Source organism: Accipiter gentilis, chromosome 3 (assembly GCF_929443795.1).
Source record: "Accipiter gentilis chromosome 3, bAccGen1.1, whole genome shotgun sequence".
Lineage (NCBI taxonomy): Eukaryota > Metazoa > Chordata > Aves > Accipitriformes > Accipitridae > Astur > Astur gentilis.
The window spans coordinates 48959244-48981762 of NC_064882.1; the positions used below are offsets into that span (position 1 = coordinate 48959244).

At 54.1% G+C, this 22519-nt stretch overlaps 2 protein-coding genes across 3 annotated transcripts; one reads left to right on the forward strand and one right to left on the reverse strand.

Moving 5' to 3' along the window:
* Window positions 1-78: 78 nt before the first annotated feature.
* AUP1 (AUP1 lipid droplet regulating VLDL assembly factor) lies at window positions 79-11443 on the reverse strand. Of its 2 annotated transcripts, XM_049792667.1 has the most exons (12): window positions 11305-11443; window positions 10781-10918; window positions 10083-10233; window positions 8950-9137; window positions 8790-8862; window positions 5759-5832; window positions 4791-4857; window positions 4120-4225; window positions 3633-3779; window positions 3299-3462; window positions 3001-3089; window positions 79-207 (listed from the first exon to the last, which is right to left on the reverse strand). In XM_049792667.1, the coding sequence occupies exons 1-12, from the start codon at window positions 11352-11354 to the stop codon at window positions 159-161; spliced, it is 1296 nt and encodes a 431-aa protein (XP_049648624.1). In that variant the 5' UTR covers window positions 11355-11443; the 3' UTR covers window positions 79-158. The 2 variants fall into 2 exon arrangements, with proteins under 2 accessions (XP_049648624.1, XP_049648620.1); XM_049792663.1 differs by lacking the exon at window positions 4791-4857 and having other exon boundaries at window positions 5764-5832; window positions 11305-11441.
* A 362-nt stretch (window positions 11444-11805) lies between these two features.
* Window positions 11806-21321, forward strand: HTRA2 (HtrA serine peptidase 2). Its single transcript, XM_049792120.1, has 8 exons — window positions 11806-12159; window positions 14143-14347; window positions 14418-14612; window positions 14885-14917; window positions 15341-15449; window positions 16241-16310; window positions 20519-20614; window positions 20927-21321. Exons 1-8 carry the CDS (start codon window positions 11819-11821, stop codon window positions 21090-21092), a joined length of 1215 nt encoding a protein of 404 aa, XP_049648077.1. The 5' UTR covers window positions 11806-11818; the 3' UTR covers window positions 21093-21321.
* The last annotated feature ends 1198 nt before the right edge of the window (window positions 21322-22519 follow it).

Genomic DNA, 22519 nt, shown 5'->3' on the forward strand with positions numbered 1-22519 from the left:
GTGCCCCGCCCCCCCGCCCCGGTGGCCCCGCCCCTCCCCCGGCGCCCGCAGAGCCGAGCCGCGCCAGACGCTGCCGCCGTTTATTTCCGCCGCCAGGGGGCGCCCCAGCCCGGCCGCGCAGGGCACGGGCGCTTCCGGGCCCGCCCCGCCGCGCCCGCTCAGGGGCTGCCGCCGGCCCGCGCCGCGCCGTGCTTCTCGGCGAACCTCCTGCGGGAGAAAGCGCCGTCAGGCCGGGCCGGGGGCTGGCCCCGGGGCTCTGCCGATGGAGGGCACTGCCTGGGACCGCCCCTCCCAGAAACCCGACCGGGAAGATCCGCCTGAGCGTCGCTTGGAGAGGGGAGGGGGTGGGCAGAGAGGAGAACCCCGAAGGGCCGGGGCCGGAGGGGTGAGGGGGGCCGGGCCGGGCAGCTGAGGTGACCCTCACCACCCCCCAACCCCCCCGCCCCTCCCGAGGTGCACAGCTGGAGGCCCTCCCTGCACCGGCAACTGAGCCCCCCACACCCCATGCTCGCTCGCATCGGACCCCCGTCTTCATTTCCAGCTCGCCTAGAGCCTAAGGAAACTCCGGTGAACCCGGCAGGCAGCGGACGCTGGTCCGGGAAAGCCGGAAGGCTAACTGAAGTCACTGCTGGGGATAAGTCCAACAGAGCATGAACCAAGCATGGGCTGAGTTGGACCGAGCCGCAGGAGCCTGCTGGGGACTGCCAGCAGCAGCTCTGGGCCCCGAAGGGGTCACTGCCCAGCTTTCAGAATGGACGTTTCCCCGGCAAGGTTTCCCGGCATGACGGTTCTCTCGAACCACCCTGCCAGCAGAGCCCCGGCCATTCAACATCCAACAACTCCTGGCATGTTACCGGCCTGCATCCAGAACGCTCCACCTGGGTAAGCTAAAAAGCACACGCGGGAGCAGAGCAGGCTGCTGGTACGAAGCTGTAACAGTCCCCAAGCGCGGGACCACAGAAGCTAAGCCTTACACCTCGGTTTGGACGAGATACGTGCACACTCCAGGTCACAGAAGCAGGAAAAGGCGCCAGACCAAAGACAACAGAGAGGTGACACTGCAAGACCACCAGACTCTGTGACCACCACCCTGAACTGACAAACGCCCGGCTTCCGCCACGTCCTGCATGCGCTGCCATTAAACACCAGTTAGCTGGGGAACGAACCGTGCTGAAAAACCAAAATCCTCCCCTGAGAACAGGCACACCTCACTGAATCACCAGCACTTTCAGCAGCCTGGGCAGAGGGTCATATGAAAGCACAACATTCAGCAAGCCTTGAGCTGCAAACCTTTTCGGAACTTGAAATGGCTGAGTGACAGGGGTTGCTGCCTTTACTCAGAACTTGAGATGGACACGTACCTGCTCTCGAGTCTAGGACAGTAAGGAAGGCCCTTCTTTGGAGTAAAGAAAGATGAGGAGCACAATCGCCTTTCCAACTCCTGATGGGATCCCTTCCTCTCACAGAAGTATAGAGATCACTACAGCCAGAAGTCAGAAGAGCCTCAGAAAAGGGACATAAAAGATCAGCACGCAGAGGAGCGACAAAGGCAGGTGGGGTATCCACAGGAAAGGATTTCCACCTTCTTTTCTTTGCTGTTGAACAGATCATGCCCAGTGGATCCAGCAAGAGCCCTCAGCCATCTCTGTGCTCACGTTAAAAGGTCTGGGGGACAGCTCCAAAGACAGTCTAACATTCTCTATGCCATAGGACTACTCTGAGATGTAATTCCTCTAAACTGAAGTGATCTTTCAGAAAACCAGACCTGTTTAAATTAAATTCTTGGTGATTAAGAGCTACCTGGAGTCACCTAGGGCTAGCCCTTTAGAAATGGGCACTTAGAATTTGCCTACCTTCAACTTCCAACCACAGCCATCTCCTATTTTCAACAGTAGGGAGCTGTGTGGTGTCAAAAAGCCACAGGATCTCAAAGGTTTAACTGATCCCTGAGCCTCCACAATCTTCTCCTGACTCTCCTGGAGTGCTCTGGAGCAAAGCTCAGTGCAACGCCTGAGTGTGACACCAGATGGGTTCTCCCCTTCACAGCGAGACCCTACGGAGTGGAGACCGGTCTTGCAGCAAGCATGCCTCTTGTCGCTCTGGACTGAGCCAAACGCTCCATTATCTCTAGCAGCTTCTACAGCACCTTCTAAGGAGTCAGCCAGGCTCACCGGGAAACACCCAGGCACTAAGAAGCCATCATTTCTGCTGGAAGCTTATTCCACCGATTAATCCTCTTCCTTTTCAGAAACAACTACCCCATTACCTTGGTAAAGTCTGTCTGCCTACAACTTCTAACCACTAGTTAGTATTCTGCTTTTATCTGCCAGACTAAACAGCCTTTCAGACTTAGCTTCCCCTCCAAACTCATTCTGAATTTTCTGTATCTTTTCTAAAAAAAGACCCAGACACCAGAATTGGACACTTGTTCCAATATTTGCCTCATCAAAACCATGCAAAGAGGTCAAACTCACTCCCTGTTCTCTGTAATCCTCCACTTACACCAAAGAAGATTAATTGCACTGTCCCTGTTGCCAAACAGCAAACTTCTTTCTAAAATGAGTGTTCCACAGCATCAATGCTAATTTCAAAGAAATCTGTAGTTCCACAATGACTTCTATCAGTCAAATCTGTTACACCAAAGAACCAAAAGTTTGTGGGTTTTTTTGCTAAGTCCCATTCCTCAGCAACTGTGTTTCTGGCAAACAGCTTCTATCCCACCTAGTCCCCAAAACCAGAGCCCCAGTGGCAATTCAGGAGACAAAGCGCTTCCCAGGGATGAGAAGGGGCTGCATGCTTGGGACAGGCAAAGCAGACAAACATCTGCCTCCCCTCCTTCAGCCATGGTTCACTGCCTCAGCCCCGCTGTCTTGGGCCAGAGGAGAGGAACGGGAGGACACAAGGCAAAGCAAGGGCTGACCCTTGCTTGGGGCATATCCGGGTACTGCTGGGGATGGGGGTTTGGGACTCTGACAAGGGGACGTGTGGGTAGACTCTCACCTCCTGGCATAGTCATACAACGCTCGTTTCCGCTCCTGCAAGGACAGGTGTCGCTCCACAGGGGACTTTGCAAATTGCTTTGTAGCTGGCTGGAACAGAAAGCACAAGAGCCATCAGGAGACAGTCAAACAAAGCCAGGAGACCTCCTTAGTGGCTCTGCAAGGACCCAGCATGCCAATTCAGTCTCCAGTTTAAAATGCTCCATTCCCCTGACACCATGGCTAGTCTTGAACACAGACCCTCATGCTCTGGCTGCGAGCCATCAGACCAGAGGAGACAACACAACCACCAGAAGTACCTTGGAAGAAGGCACAGCTATGGAGCCCTGGATGCCAGAAGCAGCTGCAGCCTGGGAGGTAGACGGGGCAGGCAGGTCAGTACCAGCCTCCTTACTTTCAGGGAAGAAGGGTACTCTCCCCTCCAGCAAGTTGGCAATGGTGGTATCCACACAGTTGGTTTGGGCTGTAGGGACAAAGAGGATCTGTTAGAGAGGGGGCTGCTACATCAGGACACTCGCATCCTTGCTGCCATTGTGCTCCACAGTGCAGCAGGGACAAGGTTTCTGCTTTCAGGTATCACAGAAACCTGGCATGGAAGGTGACCCTCCGCCCCTGCTAATACCCCAGGCTTACCCAGGTCTATCCTGATGACCTCCAGAGGGACATGAGGCAGCACCTCCTTGACTCGCTGAGCCATTGCAGTGATCCGCACATCCTCAGGAGCAATGCCAGTCAGGCTGGAAGGCATCCTGGGCCTGGCTGCCAGGGGCTGGTTTGAGGCTGCAAGAGAAGGAACAGTGGGCACAAGACGGTGGTCTAAAGGTGCATGGCCTTTGAGTTGCAACACCTCCACTTTCTTTGGAATGAAATGGCACGATAAGAAAGCCAGACCTGCTACACACGACCGTCATGTCTGCACTCAGGAGCGGTGGTCCTCTCCCTGCCAGCTAGCTACAACCCCCAGCCTAGAGCACACAGGCAGCCCCTGCCCCCCAGGGGGATGTCGAACATGCCTTCTCCTCTCCTCCCACGCACAAGTAACCAAGAGCAGACTGAGGCCTCCCTGAAGGCAAAGCCTAAGTGGCAGCTCTATAGTCAGGACACTACCCAGGACACCTACCTGGGGCAAAGGGGAGAACGGATGTGTGTCTCAGCCTCTTCATGTGTTCAGTTTTATCTGCTGCAGTGAGCCGTGTGGATACCACACCCAGCTCCATGGCCAAGAGCTGCAGAAATGTAGACAAGAGTCACATGTACACGACACAAAACATGTATGACCCAGGCATTCCCATCTTGCAGGGGAGTGCATCAGATGTACAGGCCTGCGTGGAGCCACAGCGAGGGGAAGAGGACTGGGAACTGATTTCTCCAGGGCCTCAGTGATGCATTTCAGTGTTGCATGGAGCACTTGAAGGACCAGGAGTAGGCAATATCATCCTGCCAAAACAGGCTGACAGGGAGATACAGGAACTATGAGGTACCCAGCACATAAGGGAAAGGTAGAGAAACAATTGCTTTATTTGATTTGTGGTATTATGAAAAGGGAGTGAAGGGTTTGAACTAGATGGGGAGAGCCTTGATAGCTGGCAGAAAGGATAAATGGGGGCTAGCAAATAGGCTATGGAAAAACTGAATTATTATAAGGGGCAATAAATACGGGCCAGAGTTCCCATCATACAAACACACCCATCCAGAAATGCCCTTTGCAACTCTGCTTGCACCCCACTCTCCTCTGTGACCATCCCAAACTGCAGCAGTCCTACACATCCCTCTCCCACATCATCCTCCTACCTCCTGAACTCGGAGCGCAAAATCCTCACTCAGTTCTTCAGCTCGTCTGGGGACAGACGGCATCCACCTGAATGGGGACAACAGCACTGGGCTGACTGCTTCAGGGGCTGCTGGAGGAGCCAGCCCCATCTGGGGTCAATAATGCAATAGTGCTATCCCCACCTCATCTCTCCCTGCTCACCCCAAATCTCTTCCTGCAAGACGAGCGTCAAACCTCAACACTAGCTTGCAAAATTAAGGGCAAGGCATGGCTCAGAAGACAAAACTGGCTCATTGAATCTTTATTAGCACTCAAGCGTAACATGTGAAGTATCTCCTAACAAAGCTCCCAGAAAGGCCTCAAATGAGGAGACCCTGCCGTTAACATGAAAGTAGAAAACAGATCAGCAAGACTCAAGCCAGATTAGGCTGGGGAAAGCTACAGCACAAGACTTTTCTTTACTGAAATACCCCGACCCCTAAATTTGATGCCATGCCCCTTCCACTGCCTATGGACCCTTATTCCACGAAAGCTACTCCGCCAGTCTGGGCTCACCTGGGCCCTAGACAGGTGTCTGAACCACGTCTGCAATTTACAAGGGATTGCAGGGAAAAGACAGATGCTAGAGGACTGAGCTGCCTGCAGGGAATCACCCACAGGACCTGAGCGACCCTGGGGTTAGTTACAGCAGAGCAGCTAGCTTCAAAAATATAGCCTGCAAACTTGACATAAAAGCCCTGAGAGACTCCTCTCCTTCACCAACTCAACACAGGAACCAAGAGCCCTTCCACTTCAGAAGCTGGTTGAAGCTGATCCAGAAGCTGGACCTGGCATGAACCAAATAATGCTGAACAAAGCCATGCTGAGATACCACAATGAGGGTGCGCATTAGCGCACACCAAAAGATCTCTTACTACAATGGCAAAAACATCAGGCTCTCTGCCCACCCTAAACCCTGCCCCAAATGAAAGAGAGAGAGAGATAGTACCTTACTTGATAAACTGTGAAGGGAACAAAGAAGGTCCAGAGCAGCTCCGTAATCCAGGAGGAGTCAGCCACACTCTGGGGAAGAGAGCACAATGAGATTGCGGCCCACAAAACATGAGCTAGTCAGGTCTCCATCAGGGAAGCAGGCACGCAGAACACAGCTAAGCCATGGTAGCGAGTAACAGATACGCGGGTAGAGAGATGTGGAGGACTGGGAAAGAAGGAATGGCAAACCCAGGGTGCAGTGAGGGCAAGCCCCAGGACAGATTCACCTTCATTAGTCTTCAACAGGCAGAGGAAGAGAGTCAAAGTTTTCACTGCTCCGAGTCATCTTTTCCTACCACTAGGACAGCAAGATTTTCCCTCAATATCCCCACATTCCCTACTAGATTGTGCCTTTAGAAAGGACTGAAAATGCCTTTAACACCTACTAACACTTCCTTAGAACCACAAACAATCCTCCCTTATTCTGATGGGAACAGCACATGTAATGTCTCAACTCCTGTAAGCCTTCTCTCTTCATTTCCAAAGAGGCCACACTGTGAAGCCTTAAGCAACTCTTCTCTTTGAAGATAAATCATTGAAGGTGAACTATAATTTATTACTTTCTTCCTTTTTCTAAAAATTAGTAAATAACCTTTTCTGTAAGAAGTACTGTGATGCCTGCCAGCAGAGAGCACTGGAACAGGCGCTCTGAAGTGGTGGGCTCTCCATCCTTCTCAATGGGACACAGCCCAGAGCAGCTGGATCATACTCAGAAGCCAGCCTGACTGTGAGCAGAAAGCTGAAGTAAAGACCTCCAGAGATTCCCCCCAATCTACACTTTTCAATGATTCTAAAGAATTTGCTATTGAATGGACGCTGTTCCTAGGATTTTTGTAGTTGGTTACTTTTATCCTGCAGTGAGCAAACTTTCCACAAGGCGGTGAGCACACCATCTCACGATCTACAGCTCACAATGTAGCTGCCTTGGCTTCTTTTACACCTGACTTTGTCCTCAACCAAAGCAGCGTGGCTCCAAGACAGGCCTCATGCCTAATTTACTCCATGGCCTGGAAAGAGGTGCTATAAACAAGAAAAGCCCAGAAACCACAGCCACCAAGGGTAATATAAAGAAGCCTCATCTCCTGGATAAACAAATCTAAGAAACCTAAAATCAAAGGCCTTATAGCGATGCCAACAGCCAGACTTCAGTTACGCCGCCTCGTGCCACAGAACAACAGCCTCCTTCAAAATTCCAACCGATTGGAGCTGGAGAAAATTCTTTCTTAAACCCAAATTTGGTGGTTTGCTCAGCCCACTGTTTGATATATATCACATAGGTGTCTAAGAAAGCTTTCTGTAAAGCACTGACCGAACCATTCACAGTCCTTGGAAGTTTATGATGGTTTAAAATTATGTAAGAAATCCACCAGGATTTACTTAGCCAATGTGCATGAAGGGCAAAAAGTCCTGTTCGACCTCTGAAGGTAAAAATCTGAGCCAAGAAGCGACTATAACCAGTATCTTCAAACAGATCTGCAGTTACGTACATGCTGTTCTCCCTAACATTCATGAAAGAAAGGATACACAAACAAATATTCAACTTGTCACATCTCTCAGAATTTCTTGGAGGAGCCAAAACCATAAGAAGATAAACAGAACAGGACAGCCCTCCCACTTCTCTGGAGTAGTCATTAAAAAATTTAAAGTATCCTCACTGTTAGAAAACTGCATCTTAGTCCAAACCTGAACTTGTGCAGTACCAATATTTAGTCTCAGTACCTACAAAGACTGCTGCTGTGTGCTTTGTCAGAAAAAAAAGTGAGAATTCTCCACTCTTAAGCCTCTTCTTCAACATGCAAGCAGCTGTCCACAACAATCTCTCTGTCTTTTCTCTAACAAGCTGATTTAAGCTGAGTGCCTTTAAGTGTTGTTCTCTGGATTCTGCATCATGCTTATGGCCTCCTTGAACTCTACTACTGCCCCACTTTCTTGGCAGCAGGGTTACCAAAGCTTTGCATAATATTTTAACAGCTTTCATCACTGCACACATCCAGCTAACAGTGTTCCTCACACTCCCAGATATTCCTCTTGTTATGCACCCACAGACCACATTAGACTTACAAGTAACAGCCGTTCATGGGCAGCTATCAGTAGTTCACTGGATCACAGTCAATAATCTAGGTTTTTCATCATGTACTAACCTGAACTTTACCAGCAGAGACCTCAATATTGTTACCTGCAGCGCCGATAAAACCACTAAATAGCAAAGAACTAATCCTTAACAGAACCTCACTTTAAAAATACCTGCATGCTGATGTTTTAGTATGGACAGCGATATTTTGTGACCTGCTGGTAAGTGGCTTTAAATCTACCCACTGTGCTCTGCTACCTTAAAAAGACGAACAATAGAGAATCAACTAAAATGTCAGACAAATATAAGATGTGTCTTTTAATCAAGTAGATCCATAAATCATTATCAAGAAATAAGAAATTCAATAAAATCTCACTCTGTAAATAAGCCGAGAAGAGTTTTATTCCAACCTATTTAGTAGCGCTAGTATTACCATCATGAACTTTGCCTCCTTTCTGAAGCTAATGTTGCATCATGTTACATATCTGCATTTGGGAAACATGAGTTCAAGAACCTACTCCAGAGAACCTTGCATAACCTTTGGCATGTCATCCAGTCTCCACGGTGGCTGGAGCTATTCTTTCAAAGCACATTAAAAGAAGGGAACTCACAAAGAGGAGATGAGACAGAGTGATGCTATGAAGCCAGATGGCACATTGTTAGACAGCTGAGCCACTAAAACTTTTACCAAAATTGCCAGTGTAACTAAAAGAGTATTGACTTAGTGGAAGTTCCCTGGGAAAGGCACTCAAAAAACAGGGTTAGCACTGAGAAGCTAGTCCTTGGGGTGACAGGACACAAGGCCAGGCTGCACTACCCACAGGCTTCAAAGCAGAAGCAGAATTAACAACATCGCCAAGACCCTCACACAGTGCACGCCTCCACAACTCCTCCTTGCCCTAGGTCCCTGACTCACCACAGTGATCAAAGGCCTCTGAACTTGTAGGGCAACTGGCTGTACCACATCCAAGATTGAGAACGGCCAAGAGCTGAAAAGGAAGAATTCAGCAGTGAATTACCCCAAAGCTAAAACAAAACGACGACAGCCCCACCGCAGGAATACCCATTCCTAGTACCTGAAGCGGAGCAAGCCGGCCCGGCCATTGGTGGCAGCCTCCTCTGGGAACAGCAGCAGTGGTGGGTTTCCCCTGTGGGACGAATACACCTTCAGGGAATCCACCAGCTCTGCTCGGCTTCCTGTTACTCCCAGCTCCATGAATCCCCGTGACCAGCAGATGAAGCCAGGGGCACCGTTCAATGCAGGCTGCAAGGGCAAACAAGAGTAAGGAAGAAATGCCGTCCTCCCCTCCCCTCAAGGCCTACTTTCCCAGATGACAGTGGGAGACAAAGTTCCTGCTTATTAGCAAAAATGCCTCTAGCGGCTGAGAGAACAACCTCCAGGCCAAAAGCACTAGTAGCAGAGAACACGTTACTGCTAGGCTTCAGTAACTGCTCTGGCCCCAATTCATTGGAAATTTGATTCCTAATCTTCAGTTCAGACTGTACCCTGTCTGCCAGAGAAACAAACTCCCTCCATGCCCTGGGCAACAACTGTGTTTCCCCATGTTCTCTCTAGTAGTTCCTGACATGCTTGGCAAAGGACACACTACTTCCAAGAGTTACTTTTCTCCAGGTACAGAGCAAATCTACTGCTATTCAGGATACAGGACCAACAAACTCACTCCCAGGCACATTCAGAGCCTGTTGATTCAGGAACTGCACACATCAGGAATTTCACAAGAGTACAGGGAAAGTTACACAACCACCAGCCCAGCAGAATAACCCGAGCACCACCGCCCCACCATGCAGCTTCCCTCAGCACTCCTCTGCAGCGCAGCCGGCTGTCCACACACACAGAAGTGGCACCCAATGCTGTGGGAAAACCCCACAACCAACCCTGCTTCTGACACAGCCTATGTGAAAGGCCAGAAAAAGATAGAGATGCTAGGATTTGCCCACTCTCTTTCAATAAAATCAATACCCACTGCAACATTTTCTGTTCCTCCTTGCACTGTTTCTTTTTTTCATGCAGAGCCTAACAGCATGGCACTGAACCACAGAAAAAAACTCAAGGCTTGTGCAATCCTGGGTTAATAAATAAGAACTGAAGACAACCATGGCAACACCTAAATTCTGAAAGAGGTCTCTGTGCGCTTCTGTTGGAGAGAGGTGCTTCCAGACCTGCCATGCTCAGCTCCAAGTTACTCACCGTATTACACGAGGTCAGAAGATTGATGACGTTGTGATCGAATTGTGTCACGTGGTTGGCAATATACACCCTCACATTGACATCACGAAACTGGGGATCACTTTGCCGCACAAATAAGCCCAGCACTGAGCACATCACACGTACAATAAACCTGGGAGGGGGGAAAGTGGTTTCCTCAAGTCCTGCAGTCTGAGCCACTTCTGGCTTACACACCCAATAAACAGAACAGAGACCTGGGAGTTCACATAACTTCAGGAAGGACACTGGTACAAAATGGAAATGATATGACAGATGTCTGGGACGGGAATTGTTGGGGGGCTGCAGTTAGGGCTGAAGGCTGCCTGCAGAGCTGTAGCTACAGCATGAAATATGGGGCAGCAAGCCACCACATAAAGTCTTAGCAGGATACTCAGCTGATCCAAGTGTTCCAGATCAGTCCTTGAGCACTCAAGAGGCAATTGCCAGCTTTAGCCTTGGCAGAGAAGGACACCTTCATGGGTCCTGGGGATGAAGAGTCCCAAAAGCACAGCTCCCTGTAAACCTCTACATGAGCCAAGCCTCCTCCATGGCTAAGGACCCCAAACAGGCAAGGGCAGCCCTCCCGCTCCACGCTGCCCCACAGCACTGTCTGCACACCCCATCCCCACCCTGGGCAACAAGAGTAGCTCCACGCCATGGGGAGAGCCAGGCCCACGCACCGTCGCAGCACGCTGTCAGGCAGAGCGCAGCTGACCAGAAAGACGTGTACGCCGATGAAGACACGCAGGACGAGCAGGCAGAGCCCCACGGGTGCATAGAGCAGCAGGGCCAGAAGCAGGAACCCATCGGTCGGAAACCTGTAGGGCCAAAGAGCAGCACAGATAGCCTGCGCATGGCTGGGATGCCTGCGGGATAGACGGATCCCCAGCTGCCCGCCCGGGCCCTCCCCCGGTATCACCCTGTTTTCCCCCGTTCTGCATAACCTCCCGGACCTCCCCAGCGAGATACCCAGCCCATCCCGGGCCTCCCAGTCACACCCTGGACCCTCACCGGTCCCCCCACGGGACACCCCGACCCTTCCCACGGAGCTCCCGTGGAATACCCCCTCTCCCAGCGGACCCCCGGGGCCTCCTCCCGGGGACACCCCGACTTCCTGCGCGGGCCTCCCCCGGGAGCCCGCGGCCCGCTCCCACGAAACACGGGAGAGGCCCACGCGCACCCCCCAGGCCGTCGCGGCTCTCACCGGTGCGAGTCGAAGAGCCGCTCGGGGCCCGGGGCCGCAGGAGGCTCCATCCCCGCCGCAGCCAGTGCCTCAACGGCACCCAACACCCGCCGCCATCTTCCCCCGCGGCCGCCCGCCTGGCTCGCGCGGGGCAGCCTGGGAGGCACGGCGCCTTTCCGGCCTGCACCGCACCGCCCCCCCGGTCCTCCCCCCCTTCTCTCTTCCTCTCGCTGCGGGCCCTCGACGGCCGGCGACGCGGAAAGGGCGGTTGGCGGGTCCGGCGGGCCCGGTGACCTGCTCCCGCCGCAAGGCCTCCCTGCCCTCCCCCGCCGGCGGCCCCGCTAAGACCGTCGGCGCGGCTGGCGGCGGGACTACAGCTCCCAGCATGCCCCGCGGCGGACCACAGCTTCCGGCAGACTTCCGCCTCAGGACTACGACTCCCAGCGTGCCCCGCGGTGGGGCCGCGACTCCCGGCGGGCCTGGCGGGGCGGGACTTCAGCTCCCAGCGTGCCCTGCGGGCGGGCACCGGAGCAGCATGGCGGCGCTGGCGCGGTGGTCGCGCGTCCCGCTGCGGCCGGGCGCGGTGCGGTGGTGCCGGGCACTGTGCGGGGCCACCGAGGCCCGTCCTCCGCCCCCGCCGCCTCCTCCTCCTTCCGCCGGGGGCCGGGCGCTGGCGGCGGCGCTGGGGGCCGGGACGGCGGCGCTGGTGCTGCTGTGGGCCCGGGAGGGCGAGGGCCGCCGGCCCGCGCTGCCCGCGCTGCGCGCCGCCGTGCCCGCCCCGCCGCCGCCCGCCTCGCCCCGCGCCGCCTTCAACTTCATCGCCGACGTGGTGGAGAAGACGGCGCCCGCGCTGGTCTACGTGGAGATCGTGGGCAGGTACCGGCACCGGGCGGCCGGTCCGCGGCCCCCTGCGGAACTGGCGTCCCCGCTACCCGGCGGGGAGCTTTCGCTCTTGACCCTGTCCCGGTCCCCTCCCGCTGTGTCCTTCTGAGAAGGGTCTGGTCCCGTTCTTCCCATACCCCCCAGGGAGGGATCCCCCGACCCTCCCTGCTCCCTCGGCTGCACAGGCCCCCCCCCCCCCCCCCAGGCTCCCTGCACAGTGCAGCCCCCGGCCACCTCCGGGGCCTCCGCTGGCATCTCCCGCGGCCACCCCGTCTTGCATCCCAGGCAGCCTGAACCGGGCACGGCACCCGGGTGGGGTCCCACAAGTGCTGTGGGAGGGACAAATCCGTCCCCTTGCCCTGCTGCCCGCACACGCAGCTGACACAGGGACACGCTGTTGCCACACTGCCACCTTCTTGTCCTCCAGGACTGTTTTGGCGAAGCTGCCTTATAGGCAGCGGCCCCAGGCTGTCCTGTGGCACGGGGTTACTCTGCCCCAGGAGCACGACTTTGCATTTACCTTTGAACTCCATAATGTTCCTGCCATCCTGTGTCTCCAGCCTGTTAAGGCACCTCTGAATAGTACCTCTGCCCTTTGGCTTGTTGACCGCTCCCTCCAGTGTGGTGTCACCTGCAGGCTTGCTGAGTGTGTGTGGTGTCTCATCCTCCGGTTCATGAACATGAAAGGCGTTAAATGGCGTTGGCCTTTCTCTCGGTTCCTGAGGCACGGTATTAGTAGCTGACCACCAGCTGGACTTGGGCCTTAGTGGTCCAACCAATTTCCGTTCACCTGGTCTGATTATCAGCCCACATCACCTACATGGCTAGAAGGGTACCACAGCAGACCATGCTGAAAGCCTGCTTAGGGTAAACAATATCTACTACTCACCCCTTATCTGCACAGTCACTCATCTGACTGCAAAAGCCAGCCAGGTTGGTCAGCCATGATTTGGCATTGGTAAGTCTGTGCTGGCTGCTCTCAGTCCCCTTCTTGTGTGGTGTGTGCCAGGAAGTGGTTTCTGGGAGTGTTTGCTCTGTAACTTTCCCAGAGGTGGGGGCAAACTTGATTGACCTGCAATGTTCAGGACCCTCTTTCTTGGCAATTTTGCAGGCTGGTGTGACATTTGCCTTTTTCTAGCCATCAGGAGCCCCTGTTTACCACTGCGACGTTTGAGCCCTCACAGGGACATCAGCCACCCCCTCGTGTGTATCCTGTCTGGTGCTATGGACTCATGCATGTCCAGCTGGCTTCATCGATCCTTCCCTTGATCTTCTTCTGCATTACAATGCTGCATTCTGACAGACTGCCTCAGGGCACAGGGATTTGGGAGGCCCAAGGAACAAGGCAAAAAGGCACCCATCACCTCAGCCCTTTCTGTGTCCTGTGTCACTAGTTCCCTTCTCCCACTCAGCACCAGGCCTTCCTGCAGAGGTCAGGGTGATTGACATCCCCCATGGGGACCAGGGCCTGCAGTCATAAGTCTTCCCTAGCTGTCTGCAGGAGATGTACCCATCACCTCCCAAGTTGTTATTACCTGCTCTGAGGCAAGGCTCTGTGTGTTCAGGCTACTTCTTTGTGCAGATCACAACCTCTTCTACTTAGCTCCTGCTGTTCTTTCCCAAAGAGCCTGCGCCATTTATTGCAGCTCTCCACTCATGTAAACTTCCCACCATGCCTCTGTAGTCCCAGTGGGATCGCACCTTTGCAGTTTTGTGCGGACTCCTGATTCCTGCTTGTTCCCCTGTTGTGTGTGTGTTTGTCCAGACTCTTGAAATGGGGACCTTTCATGGGGAAGTGAAGGAGCCGCCCCTAGCATGCTGTTTCCCAGACATCTTCACTGTCCCCCGCCTTTTTGCAGGCCTACCAGTCTGGGCCACCCGGTCTGCCTGGCCCCTGCCTGCCCTCCCTCCCCAGAATCCCCACCAGTCCCCTCAGGGTCACTTGCCACTTCTTCCTGACCTGTGCCCACCTTGCAGGCATCCCTTTTCAGGCCGCGATGTGCCCATCTCTAACGGCTCGGGTTTTCTGGTGTCTCCGGATGGGCTTATTGTGACCAACGCACACGTGGTGGCAAACCGGCGGCGCGTGCGGGTGAAGCTGGCCAGCGGCGAGCAGTATGATGCCGTGGTGCAGGACGTGGACCAGGTTGCAGACATTGCTACCATCAAGATCAAGCCTAAGGTGCACATTGCGGTTGTGGAGACGCTCCCTTCATTCCCTCCCATCTGCTCACCATCCTCCTCTCTTCCAGCATCCGCTGCCCACGCTGCCCCTTGGGCGTTCCTCCGAGGTGCGGCAGGGAGAGTTCGTGGTCGCCATGGGCAGCCCGTTTGCCCTGCAGAACACCATCACCTCTGGCATCGTCAGCTCTGCCCAGCGGGGCAGCCGGGAGCTGGGCCTGACTGCCTCTGACATGGAGTACATCCAGACTGATGCTGCTATCGATGTAAGGGGAGCTTGCGGTACATGGCGGGTTGGCACCTCATCCCGGCTGCCCATTTCGGGGAGGGGGGAGCTGGGGAACGGCTGTGGGTGCTGTGAGGTCAGAGGAGGTGGACACAGAGCACTGGGAGATGAAAGGGTTCTGGCCGGTCACCAGGGCGCTGGCTGTGTTTCTCGGCCTGACCCTGTTTTCTGAACTCTGCCTCCCTGCTGTGGGTCCTGCTGTGTGAGGATGTTGCTTTCATGGCCTGTTTACTGCTCTCTCCTCTGTTGCAGTTTGGGAACTCCGGGGGCCCCCTCGTCAACTTGGTAAGTTCTCCTGCTTGCACCTTCACTGGCTGGGGCAGAAGTGTGCCGCGTGCCCTTCAGTCTGTGCCCCCTGGGGCTTGGTGCTGGGAGGGAGGGATGGTGCGTGCTCCAGGCTCCTTGTGAGGAGGAGCAGGGGATTGGCCCAGTGTGGGAGCCCTGTGCAGCGTCTGTTTCAGGGAGGCTGAACTGATGGGACTCTGGTGAGGCCGGCTTGGCTGATGCTGGCAGGGCAGAGGGAGGGGCTGCGTGGGATGCAGCCCGCGTGGGACCAGTCCCCACCCAGCCTCAGCAGGGTTGGGCAGGCAGCAGAAGCAGCAGGCTGGGAAGGAATGGGCGCACAGGCGAGACTCCAGGCTTGCACAGTAGTTCCCCTCCTCTCCCCAGCAATGCAAGCTGGATAGCAGAGAGTCTTTTCCCCTGCAGGATGGTGAAGTGATTGGGGTGAACACTATGAAGGTGACATCAGGCATCTCTTTTGCCATCCCCTCAGACCGGCTGCGGAAGTTCCTGCAAAAGGAGGAGCAGCGCAAAAGTGAGTTGGGTGCCTCCCTGCTCAGGTATTGGGAGAAGGAGGAGGATGAAAGAGGGAAGCTCTGGCACAGCTGGGCTCCCTCTGAGAGAAGGGCAAGCAGAGCGGGAGAAAGAGTCTTTGGGGGTAAGAAGATGCTCCCATCCGGCATGAAACTCTCCTCTGCCATGGGAAAGCTATGCTGCTACTCCCCTGCCCACAGGGGCCTAACAAACTGCAAGGAGGATGCTGGCCTGCATCTGCTGTAGATAAAGACTTTTAAAGTGTCTCAAGTAGCTTGCACTTAAGTCCTCAGGAGTAGGTGAGGATTTTTTTTTATTTTTTTTTCATTACATCTCAGCATATGGGAAAAAAGGGAAAGGATGACCTGGAAACTGCAGGCTGTTTAGCCTTGTGTGTACTAATGGAAATGCAGGTGCAGGATTCAGCTGTATCATAAAGGACAAGTAGTTAATTTAGTCATGTAGAACATTGCCTCTTTTTGTTCCTTTGTGTTTGTGAAAATTTATTTAATGCAGACTCTTGCTATCTGGTTCTCACGTTGACACCACGCAGTGATATTCTCAGTCAAAAAATGACAACTCAGACCAGGAAAACAAACTATGCAGTAGCTATAAAGCTCTAACTGGTAAAGGGAACTTAAATAAACTGTTGGTAGGGAATCAGAATGACTCCCTCCACATGATGTCTGTCTTGAGGTGTGTGGGCTTTGTGACTCGTCTGGCTCAGCCCAGCACCATTTTGAGTGCCTGTCTGTTTTCAACCTTGTCATTTGATGTCCTTTCCTTCGACAGGCTCTTGGTTTGGCAATGCAGAGACAAAACGCCGTTACATAGGGGTAATGATGTTGACTCTTACACCAAGGTATGTGTTCTAAGGTCAGGGGCCAACAGACTGGTCTTGTTGGGGCATGACGACTGTGCGATGGGATCATCCAAACTAAGTGAGAGTGCCTGTTTTTGGGAGGATTGTCTTCACACCTTAAGCATTCACTCTCAAATCTCTTTGTGCTTGTGTTGTGTTTAGGCTCTAGGCTGTGTCAGAGGAAAATTAGAAGCTTGCAGGTTTCTACACTTGTGGCAGAATCTGTCAGCAGATGAAGAGTCCCTGAACCTACCCCCCAGAGTGCCAGATCAGTCTATAATTGTCATTGGGAGGAGTTTGATAAAGAGCCCTTGCAACACAGCATGAATGAAAAGCCACCAGAAATATTGTGTAATTAATAGATACACAATGTGCTAAATGAAAGTTGTGATGAAACAGTTGGGCGAGTTGTACTCTCTGGGAGGAGGGATCTACCAGGTGAATTGCTGTGATGCAGAAACAGTTCTAGAATGTGGGACTTTCAGAATAAGAAATGGCAAGTTTGCCTGCAGTAGAGTCGACTGAGGGAGGAGGTAACTGGGTAGGAGAGCAGGCTGTGTTGGCACACATGGCGTGGCTGCCACCCAGGAGGTGGTGTGAGGCTCCTGGGTTTCAGGAGGAAGGCTGGTTGCTGCCTCTGGAGAGAAGTCATCATGGTGCTGACTGGTACAACACTGGCAAGTGGGAAGAGGATGACTTCTTGTGGGTCTGAGACTCTACACAGCCTCTTGGCTATGGCTTGGGTAGGGCATTGTGTTACCTCTGCATCTCAGGGAACGCTCTGGTCAGCAAAAAGGACTGCAGATAGACAACCTGCTTGGGTCTGATAGAGGGATCACCTGCTACCCTTGCTTCCGCTGGTCCCCAAGATGTGCCTGTGGCCTTGGTTGCCAACCAAGCACCCTGAGACAGGTGCCCTACAGGCGGTAGCAGCTGTGCCCTGCTGAGGGCTGGACAGCCCTGGTCAGCCCTGCACAGAGCTCTGTGAGCCCTGGGAGGCAATTGCTGCAGGAGCTATACCTGAACGCCTGCCAGCAGCCTCCTAGATGCAGCAAGTGCACGTGTTAGGAGTGGACCTGCACTCTCACCTCTGAGCACAGTTCTCCTTTTCAAGGACAGAGTGCCTGCTCTGGTTCTTTGGCTCTTGCAGCCATCTTTCACGAGACCTTCAGCTGACTCTTGGGGCTCAGCATGGTAGTGGGGTTGGTGGTTGTAGTGTGCTTGGCAGAAACACCTTTCAGGGCAGTGCTCTGCCCTTCCTAAATCTCTTGCGGCTCCTGCGTGTTGGTTGAGTTTGTGGGCTGCCTGCACCTCTGGACACCACGAGCAGTTTCTGGGGTTCCTGTCTGGGACACAAACAGAGAAGCAGATGCTCTGTGCATCCTGAGATTCAGGGCAGTGCGGTGGGTGGGGGAACACTGTTAGCATCACCGGTATGCCCCATAGATGCCCATATGCCCAGTAGATGGTGCTGGTACTCAAAACCTGTGGGATGTGGGAGCCCAACCTCCTCCTCCTTCACTGGACAGGCATGCAGGACAAAGTCTGTCAGGGAAGAAGCGTGAAATGCTTAGGACATGGCTCCTCAGAAGAGGCCCTCCTTCAGCAGAGCCAGTGAGCAGTCTGGCAGCTGGTCCTGGGAAACCGTCTGACTGCAAAGCTTGTTTGTGCCCCGTTGCTGGGAAGATCTCCCCACAAGGGATTGCTTGCCTTAGAATTGGGTGATTGCACTGTCTGAACATGCTCATTTGAAAGGCCAGAAACTTGCCCTAGCACAGGAATAAGGAGGAGCTGCATGTTGGGTACAAGCTCCTCAGCATCCTGGTCCTGCTGCACAGGTTGTCTGGCAGGCAAGAACTTCCTGAGACACCAAGCTTTGCTCTGCTACCCAAAGGGAGTGGAGGTTTGCCAATGGCTTTGAGCTTAGCTGTGGTGGAGCTCATAGGTACCCTTGCCTTGGCCACAAAAAGCCAGGGGAAGAGACAGGGCCCTGGCTAGCACAGCCCTCTGCAGTCATCTTACAGCATGGAGTAAGTAGGGACTGAGCAAAGGACTTGAAAATGGCAAAGGAAAGAGACGCTGATTATTTGGAACAGGTTCTACATGAAACTGCTGCTGGGGTGTGTTGATGATCAGGGGTGTTACTAGAAGGATGTCCAAAACATGGGTTGGTTCTTCATGCAATATGTGATAGAATTTGCTGACGTTGTAGGGTTCAAAAGACCAACTAGAAAACTTTACAGAAGAAAAATCTTACTGGCTTTCAAATGCGAAGATGCAGTGTTACAGCTCGGGAGCTTCTTGAGCCAGGCAGCAGGAGGCCATAGGCATCTGGGGAACTATCTCATCTGCAGCTGGCATTGTAAGTGATAGGGTGCTGGGGAAGATGGACCCCTCATCTGACTGACCTGTGGACTGGGTCTGGCTGGGATGGAGTAATTTTCTTCATAGCAGCCCACATGGTGCTGTGTGTTAGATCTGTGACCAAAACTGGTGGTAACACACAGATGTTTTAGCTGTTGCTGAACAGTGCTTACTCAGCATCAAGGCCTGCCCTGTTCCTCAGTTGGCACCCCCAGGGAGGGGGCTGGGAGGGGACAGTTGACCTGAACTGACCGTGCTGTATGACATCATGCTCAGCAATAAAACTGAGGGGAGTTTATCCAGGGTAGCCATTGCTCAGGAATTGGCTGGACATCAGTCTGCTGGTGGGAGGTGGTCAGTGAGTGCCTTTGTATCACTTGCCTTTTTTTTTCCCCCTCTTTTTTTTTCTTTTCTTTTCTTTCTTCACCTGTTGAACTATCTTTATTGAGACCCACAAGTTTTCTTGCTTTTGCCCTTCAAATAGTTTCCCCCATCCTGCTGGAGGAGCAACTGGGTGGAGACTTACCTGCCAGCCTGGGTTAACAACCCATGGCAATCAGTGCAGCCACACTTAGTGCTGTGTAGCCTAAAATCATGTATTTACTACGTTAGTACAGACACCTGCTTAAGGGCATGTATTGTTTAGCTTTAATGACTGAGGCAAAGAAGCAGACTTGACCTAGTAAACATGCAGACCGCATCAAATCAGTAGTTCTATCAGTAGTGCCCAGTGACAGGACAAGAGGCAACAGACAAACTGAAACACATGGGATTCCATCTGAACACAAGAAATCACTTTTTTTACTGTGAGGAGGGTGGTCAAAGCCTGGCACAGGTTGCCTAGAGAGGTCAGAGAGTCTTCAACCTTGGAGATACTCAAAACCTGACTGGACACAGTCCTGGGCAACCTGCTCCGACTGAACCCACTTGAGCTGGGCGGTTGGGATAGATGATCTCAAGACATCCCTTCCAATTTCAACCATGCTGTGATCCTGTGAAATCAAGAAGGGGTGGCAGCTTGCAAAGGTCTGTGAAAAGGTACAGTAGAGTTCAGCAAGGACTGTTGTGAAGTGGGGAGCCATAACTGACTGACTGACTGAACCTGATGAGGAGCAAGGAGCTGGTCAGAGAGACTGAGAATTTCTGGGGCTGCACTGGATCAGAGCTGATGCACAGTGTGTGAGGGAAGAATGCTGTTTATATGATGCACAGTCCCTCCACTCTGGTGAGATCCAGCTGGAGCGCTGTGTCCAGTTCTGGATGCTTTCAGGAGGGGTGAGGAGCAGTTGGAGAGAGTCCAAAGAGGAGCAGTGAGAGGTACAGAACTTAAGCTAGGGTTAGAAAACCTAACCTGTGGGAAGATTGGAGGAACTGGGATCATTTAGTCTCGTTTAGACTCTGGGGGAGAGATGTGGGTATACCTCTGCTTGACACGTCTGGCAAAAAGAGGGGGCATAGCTTTTGTTGTGTCCTACCCACCAAAGGCAGAGAAGTGAAACTGCAGCAGGGGAGGGGTAGATCTGATACCAGGAAGGGTGGTCTGATGTGGGGCTGCTCAGACAGGGGATATGCATCACCAGCAGCTGTGATCTGGCTGGCAGCTGCTCTAGTAGTTTGCAGCTCTCCCTGGCGTAGTTAGGACTTTCATCCTCTAGTTTTTGACAGAGAGATGGTGGTGTTTGGATGCCCCTGGGCTTTGCAGCTGGCTGCTTGTGCTTAGCAGCGTGCAGGGTTGCAGGAGGAGAGGTTCTGCACTGTGGTCTCCAAGCCTGTGCAGCCATGGTGGGGTGGGAGACTTGCTTTGCCTCCCAGCTCCTTATCTAATGCTGATTTTCCCTCTGCAGCATCCTGGCTGAGCTGAAGCTGCGTGACCCCAGCTTCCCCGATGTCTCCCATGGAGTGCTAATCCACAAGGTGATCATTGGCTCCCCAGCCCATCAGTAAGTGCTGCCCTGTGCCTTGGGGGGTGGCATGAGAGAGCAACTACACAGGATGAGATGTATTTAGCTCTGAGTGTTTTGCTCCAGAGCAGCAGGGCTTGGGCCCTGCAGCTGTCAGTCTGCAGCAGAAACCAACTGGTGACCCTTGCCCCAGGCTTGGTGTCCAGTTGTCCAAGGTGCCTGTGTGGCTGGAGGAACGCCTGGTGCAGCAGCCCAAGCCTCCTGTAGTGCCTGGCTCTCCTTCCTTCTGGGAAGATGAAGCTGAGCGTCTGCTTCGCCCACTGTGTACTTCTGTCATCATTCTCCCCACAGGGCAGGGTTGAAGGCAGGTGACGTCGTGCTGGAGATCAATGGGCAGGCATCGCGCCGCGCGGAGGATGTGTACGAGGCAGTACGGACACAGCAGAGCCTGGCCTTGCTGGTGCGGCGTGGCTACGACACTTTGCTGGTGAGCGTTGTCCCTGAGGTCACGGAGTAGCGGTGCTGTTACGCAGGCCTCTGCAGGCACTGGCTGGCAGTGCTGGCCGAGAGCTGAGGATGTGGGACTGAGCCGCGTCTGTGCGCCAGTCAGGGAGAGACTGAGAGCTTGTGAGGGACTGGAAGAGGCCAGGCAGAGGGGCCCGGCCCGGTGCTTGGGTGGACTCATGGTGCAACTGTTCCCCTCTGTACTCAAATAAAGCACTTTTCTAGGGACCCCCCAGTGCCACGTAGCCTCCTTCCTACAGCAGCAGCTGTTGCCTAGTGGTGTCTGGGCTCTGTGGGACCCTGCCCCTCCTGTCAGTCCTCAAGAGTCCTTCCAGCTGGGGAGGAGCACACTGGCTGTGCCTACAGGGACCTCCATGTTAGAGTAGAGGTGTCCTACCACCCACTCGGTACCCGCACAGACTGGAATCTGACTCCTCTGTCTGTAACACTTGGGCATGCATTGAGCTGTGGCTCGTGAGGCCACCTCCTCTGCGAGTGAGAGCGGCTCTGGAGCTGCTCCGGGGCAGGCTTTGCCAGGGCGGCTCTCCCTGCCTCCCTGGTGAGCCAGCTGAGGCGGTCCTCGGCAGCGCTTGCTGCTGAGGCTGTTCCCACAAGGCCAGAGGGAGATGGCAGATGAACGTCTGGTCAAATTGTTTCCACTGGGAGCGTTACAAATGCTCCAAGGTCTGCATCCACATCTGCACCTGAGAAGCAGCTTTCCAGGCTGTGGTGAAAGGGGTGTCAATGCTGGACTCTGAGATGGCCAGGGCAGTGTCTCCCTGGCCCTGATGTTCAGGAGAGCCAAAGGTGGGACCCTGTGCCAGGGCTATGCGTACCTCCTTGGTGCTGCCTGTCCCTCCCCCAGCCCAGTGTCTGTTGGTGCTGGAGCACTGCTCTCCCACGCACACAGCCTGGCCCCTGGGGACAGTTGGGGCCCTCCCTGTGCTCTGCAGCTGGTGGCCGAAAGCCCAGCCGGCCCTTCTGGGAAGGAGCAGCTCCGTCTGTTCCTCGCCTTCCTGGAAGAGCCCCTGCTCTGCTCCAGCCCCTGCCAGAGGCTGCGGGAGGCAGGCAGCTCTGCAGCAAGGGCTGCTTTGAGGGGCTGTGTCCGGCCCATCTCCAGCAGGAGGAATGCGTGTATTGAGCCAGGCCCTGCCCGTGACGGGGCTTCCGAGCCCTCGCCCCTGCCTGTTATTTTTAGAAGATGAAAGAAGCATAGTTCCTTGGGGGTGCTGTGGCGAAGGGCAGCTCTGAGCTGCTGCTCCCCCCCTGCGTTCCTCCCGCCCCAGAGAACAGGCCTCCTTTCAGGCTGCCCTGGCCTCGCCAGAGGAATTTGCTCCCCTGGCAAGCCCCAGCCAGCTGCTCACAGGGGAAATAGCTGAGACGCCGGGCGGTGTTTCTCACATAGCTGCTCCGGCTGCGCTGACCGCAGTGCTTTCCATT